The 6,008-nt window shown below is 42.5% G+C and overlaps 1 protein-coding gene across 2 annotated transcripts; it reads left to right on the top strand.

Moving 5' to 3' along the window:
• Positions 1–594: 594 nt before the first annotated feature.
• On the top strand, positions 595–4,207 carry LOC147445441 (uncharacterized). 2 transcript variants are annotated; one of them, XM_086524955.1, is made up of 3 exons: positions 595–2,769; positions 2,865–2,895; positions 3,553–4,207. In XM_086524955.1, the coding sequence occupies exons 1-3, from the start codon at positions 795–797 to the stop codon at positions 3,596–3,598; spliced, it is 2,052 nt and encodes a 683-aa protein (XP_086381081.1). In that variant the 5' UTR covers positions 595–794; the 3' UTR covers positions 3,599–4,207. The 2 variants fall into 2 exon arrangements, 1 of the variants encoding a protein (XP_086381081.1); XR_015189776.1 differs by having other exon boundaries at positions 597–2,895; positions 3,312–4,207.
• Positions 4,208–6,008: the final 1,801 nt, after the last annotated feature.

Here is a 6,008-nt window from a genome sequence, read left to right as displayed (position 1 = left end):
CTACATGTTGATATCAACGCATTTCTTGCAAGATCTAAGAGAGATGGCAAAGTTTGTATCCCATGTGATAACCCTCATTATCTTCACATAAGGTGCAAAAGGATGATGGGCAAGGATGAGAGAATCATTTGCATACTTAGAGAGGTTAGGGGTATCATACCCTCCTTTCTTGGGATATACCTTCTTGCAGAATGCATTAAAGATACCAAGCATTGGGCGAGAAGGGTGAAATAGTGCATATTCAACAAAAGTGACTTGATATGTGCTCTTTTGATAGGATGTGTGTCACCCATGTTGCCACAATCTATACCAAAATAATTAATTATTGGTGCATCCGTAAGAGAATTCAAAATGCTACCTAAGTCTCTCTCTCTCTCTCTCTCTCTCTCTCTCTCTCTCTCTCTCTTAGGCCAGATAGAGAGAGGGGTGTGGGGGGGGATGCCAACAAGGGAGGGATAGAGAGAATGGGATGTGTGTCCTATGGAGATAAACGCGCGCACACACAGACACACATACACATATACATACACGCCTACACACATACTCACATGTTTGATTAGTCGAGTAGGCTAGGATGTCGTAGTAGGAGACATCTACCAATATTTGTGTGCTCATCGGCCATACGTAATTTGCTAAGTCCATTCTGCCCGAGCTCAGGCAGCCGTCGTTAATGGTGAACTGTATCGCCCCTCGACGCGGGCCTTCGGAACTCTAATGGTGGGTTCCTTTCTCTATGCTAATGGGCGACCTGAGCAGCTGTTGCAGTGATGCTGTGAGTGGCAGGCGCATGGCATATGGCTACCAGAGCGGCCTGTGGCAGTAAACGCAGCTTAGTTGATCGCTTACGGAGCTACGACCCCCTCCAATTTTCTCTGCCAGAACGCGATCTTCCTGCCGAAGTGACTCATGCATGCTCTGTGTTAGGCCATCGCCACCCGTCCACTTCCATCGAGGATGCTCTCTCACAAGCTAACCTCCCTCCTTTTTCCTCCCGCAACCTGACGCTTCTTCTCCAACAGCAGTCAGAGCCCAAAACTGCGCTACGCTTGTTTGCTTGGGCCATTTCTCATAACCCCAATCTCAACCCTGATAGATCGGTCATCTCCACGATTTCCAAGTTCTGGCCCCATGAGCAGAAAAGAATAAAAAATGTACTCTCTTACTTGCACCAATGTGGCAGACCCTACTTCAAAATGACACGACGGAAGCTCACAATTGTACTTCGAGGGTATGGTTGGGCAGGCCTAATTGATCACATGCTCGACCTGTTAAGTCTGGCACCTGTTACCTTTGGTTTTACTCTTGACGTGTATCATTACAATTGTGCAATTGATGCTGCACTGAAGGAGAATCAGATCGAGGTCGCTTTCAGTTTGTTTAACAAAATGCAGGTGGAGGCGGGCTGTATCCCTACAATCATAACTTTCAATACATTAATTTCAGGGCTTCTTGCTGCCAAAAAAGTCAATGAAGCGCTCCTTTATTTTGATGACATCAAAAGACATAAACTTGTTGCTGATGCTTTCACTTACTGTGCTTTGATTGTTGGGTTATCAAAAGTTGGAGAAGTGGAACGCGCTCTCCAATTTTTTGACCGAATGCAACAGGAGGGGGTTTCTCCTGATGTGGTGACTTACAATGCAGTGCTTAATGCATACTGTCTAAAAGGAAACATTGAGGAATGCAAGAAGTTGTGGGGTGTTATGAAAGAGAGAGGAATTTTCCCTAATGTTGTAACATACAACACCTGGCTACATGGAATGTGTGAACGTGACAAGGTAGACAATGCCCTTGAGCTTTTTTCCACAATGATGGATTCTGGTTGTACTCCTAATGTGGTTACTTTCAGCACTCTTATCAGTGGGCTAAGCAAGGCACGCAGGTTTCCCGAAGCCATGAACCTTCTGGAAAAACTTATTGTGGAAGGGCTGTGTACACCAAATGCCTTCACTTTCAATTCCATGATTGATAGTCTTTGCAAGAATGGAAAGGCGAATGATGCTCACAAACTTCTAACAAAAATGTGTCAGTATTGCAACCCAAGTGTACACACCTACAGCATCTTGATAGATACATTGTGTAAATCTGGATACTGGTCGGAGGCAGAGGAAATACTGGAAGGGATGATGCAAAGGGGATGTGTACCAAATTGCTTGACATACAGTTCATGGGTTGTTGGCTGCTGTAAAGCTGCTAATTTTGACAGGCTTAGCAACTTTCTAAGGGAACATGAGCAAAAAGGTTATGCTCCTGATATTGTCTCCTACAACATGGTTGTTGATGCCCTATGCAAGTCTGGGAAGATGGTGGAAGCTGAGCTTGTCATGGAAGAAATGAGGCAAAGTAGAATGAAACCCACAGTGATAACATACAATGAGATGATCAATGGCTACTCTAAGGCAGGAAAGCTTCCAGAGGCCAAAAGGGTTTTTGACGAAATGGTCAAAACAGGTCTGGACCCAGTTATTAACTCCTATAATCCATTAATAGAGGGCTATTGTGGGGCGATGCAGTTTGAGGAGGCCTTTCAGTTGGTGAATCTTATGGAGGAAAAAGGTTGCTTACCTGACGTAAGCACATACTATATAGTCATCTGTGCACTCTGCTGTACGGGCAGACTGTGTGATGCATTAGAACTTTTCAAGAAGATGAAAAGCAAAGGGCTGATTCCGGAGGCTAGGTTTTATAGATCCCTTTATCTTAGTTTCAAAAAGGCTGGTCAGGTACACGTGGCAGCAGAGCTTCTCAAGGAAGTGGCCTTGGGAGAATGTGAGGATTCCATGAACTGTGTAGATGAGGAAAAGGATGTGTAATGCTATAGTTTTTTACCGGATTGCCCAGAAAATTGTTTGCTTCTCAGTGAGATGATCTGAAGTTCCAACTAAATGATGCGAGGTATGGGCTTTGCCACTCATAAACTCTACATTTTTGCTTGAATGTAATGCTCACTGATGAACCTTGTTCCCATGCCTGCCACCTGAAAGTTTGAGAAGGCATTCATTTAACTTACAGCAATACATACACATGCTGACCGGTTTTAAAGTACTTAATCAGTCTGGCATGTTTTCCATGTTTGATTCTTTGCTTATGTCTGAGAATTCCTTGGCTCACAAGAACCGTTCAATGATAAGACTCCCCAGTCAGAAGGGGAAAAGACCTTGTATTGGATGTGAAACTGAAGGTAGAATCTGTCCTTGTTGTATCTGCTTCGGCAGTTTCTAATTGAGCACATTTTTCTGCTTACTTGATTTTATCAACAAGGGAGCTTCTAATAATGAATCAACTAATCTCTCACCATTGAATAAGGATAGGTTATGGTTCTTGCAAAAATACTCGAGGGTCTTTAGAGCAATATCCTGGAGAACTCCCTCCAAAAAGATCTTAAGACCATATTGTTGGCTTGCTTCCAGACAGTTTCCCACCTAAAAAACCCCCTTACAAATTGAATGCTGCCCAGTCAGAGAAGATCATGAACCAAGTCCATAATCTGTTAGAGAAGGGGTTGATCCAATTCAGTTCTTCACCCCGTGTTTACCAGTTTTGCTTGTGCAGAGGAACAAAGGATCTTGGGACATGTGCTTCGATTACAGAGCTTTGAACAAGATAACCATTAAGAAGCTGTTTCCCATTCCATGGATAGATGATATTCCTGACAGGTTGCAAGGATCCACATTTTTTAAGCAGGACAGATATGAAGAGTGGATATTTTTTTAGCATGTGGAGATGTCAATAAAACAACTTCCCGGACTACTTTCAGATTAGATGAGCTGGTGAACTACCACAATCCGCAAGACTTGATACACTTCAATACTTCAAAATAACTGAAAGTTGAATAAAACAGGAGAGTGAAGGGAGATGGAGAAGATTTTGGAGCTGGATGCCCCTGTAGACAGGAGATTGGCCCTGAATTGTCATTGTCAGCACCCCAAGTTGAGTGTTTGTCTGTTAATGGAATTGTACAAGGGACAGCAAAACTGGGTGCCAGTTATTTAGAACAGTTGATTTTGAAGCTTTTGGGACCAGCTATCACTTTTTAGTACTCTTAGAATTGATTTTTTAAAGTTGATTTTGTAAGGCTAAGTGGACAGTGCTCCAATTGTAACTCAAATCAAGCACGTGGTCGCTCACAGTTGTAAGCTCTTTTGGATGATTACTAAAGAAATAACGCCATGGGAGTTCGACTTGAGGGCCAACACTCTTTGGAGGAGACCTATGCCTCTCTCATGTCGTCTACAAAGTGCAAGAGTGATCTTTTTTGTTCCGTTCAAGTCTTTTGGCTATAAATTTTTTGTGTATTCGAGCAGATCATCCGACTGATGGGTGATTACACCGGTATCAAAGCTCAGCCCTAATGTTCTCGCAAGAAGAATGATCACTTCTGATGGAGGTTAATCCGAATCTAGCTCTGACTTTGACAAAGGCAACCAATGGAGCTTCACAAAACCCTCGCGTTTTTGAGACTCCCGCGACAACTTCTCTTGATCTTGAATATTTGGTAGACCTTGTTTGATAACTGCAGATGGCACCTTGTGTGTAAGGTGAAGATTCCAAAATCTTTGTCGGATTTTTGGAATGTATTTTATCTCGGCTGATATCTTCTTCTCAACCTTAGTCTTCTCGTGCGGAATCTCTCCCACTTGTTCCCGTGTTCCACCAATGTCCATGGGACCTTTGCCTCCTCATATGCCCTATTACATAGTTTCAGATTTGAAAATGTTTCTTACTTAAGGTCCTACTCTTGCTTCTCCAAAATCTTCTTTGATGGGAGGTGATGAGAATCCTATTTTGCAGTTTCCTTTTACCTCTACGATTTCTTCTTCTTTGTCACCCCCACCCACACCACCATCACTTGGATCCTCTTATCCTCCCATGCCAAGATCTTATCCAATGTATCCAGGTTACTTTCCTGAGGCCCCAAACCATTTAAAGATAGTGATTCTACAGTAACATTTGACACATTTTGTGAAGTTCGCGATAGACCAAAAGCCGAACTCTATGCTCTAAAGACTTGGTCACAATTCAATAGTGCTTTTGCCAAAAATTACCCAGACTTTCAAGTAGAAAATTCTACCTGCTTGGAACCGGTTGATGATGTATCCTACTGAGACGCTTGACGACTACAATCAATAGTTTTTGGGATGCTTACCTTCATACTTGTATATTCAAAAGTTGTACTTTGGCAGATTGGTACTAGAAGTTATTGTTGTGGCCTCCCTTCTCTATTATAGGAGTATTGTTTTACCATCAAAGTTTTATATTATGCAAGAGCTTATGGATCATATTGCAATTGGCTAAAAGAAGATGGTCGGAAAACTTACTCTCACCAATGATAAACTTTCTTCAGCTAATGCTCCTCTTTCTAGTACTCCCACCACTCTTGCATCTTCTGATACATCCTTAGTACCTAACTTCTAAGCGCTCAGATCGACGAACTTTAAAAAACTCAGCTAAATGCTATGCAAAGGGGGTTTGAGGAAGAATAATCAGTGCTGCCAATCTTTCCAAACCAGACACATGCTCTTCGTGCTTGTCCCTTCTTATGGCAACCTAATTTGTCTTGTAACCTTCTGGTCCCTCCAATTTGCAAATGTCCTGAGCCATAAGTTGGCTTGATTGTCGACATGATTGGTACTTTGTCTAATCATGATTCCCAAATAACCTTGCAAATCATGGGGACAAATAAAAGGAGAGAGAGCTGTATTTTATTTGACCCTAGAGATTCAAAGATTTTTCTTTCCTGCAGCAACCCTTAGCATTGACTATGCCCAGCTTGGTGATTCTATTCAGGCCCAAAATAGCTACAAGTGACATGGCGCTAGTGTCTTGAGTCGAATGGGCTTCCTTTGTAATAGACTACAGGAGGACTCTGGAATTGTGACTTTCATATAATGAAGCTACCTCATGCTGATGTCCTGTTGGGCATGCCATGGTTTTACAATAATTTTGATGTGTTGGATCCACGGAAGAAAGTCATCGCTCTCATGTATAGGAGGACGGACTATTACTTT

The sequence above is a fragment of the Adiantum capillus-veneris genome, chromosome 12 (genome assembly GCF_014529385.1).
Source record: "Adiantum capillus-veneris isolate H3 chromosome 12, ASM1452938v2, whole genome shotgun sequence".
NCBI classification, from domain to species: Eukaryota; Viridiplantae; Streptophyta; class Polypodiopsida; order Polypodiales; family Pteridaceae; genus Adiantum; species Adiantum capillus-veneris.
This window is presented reverse-complemented; position numbering and strand designations above follow the sequence as displayed.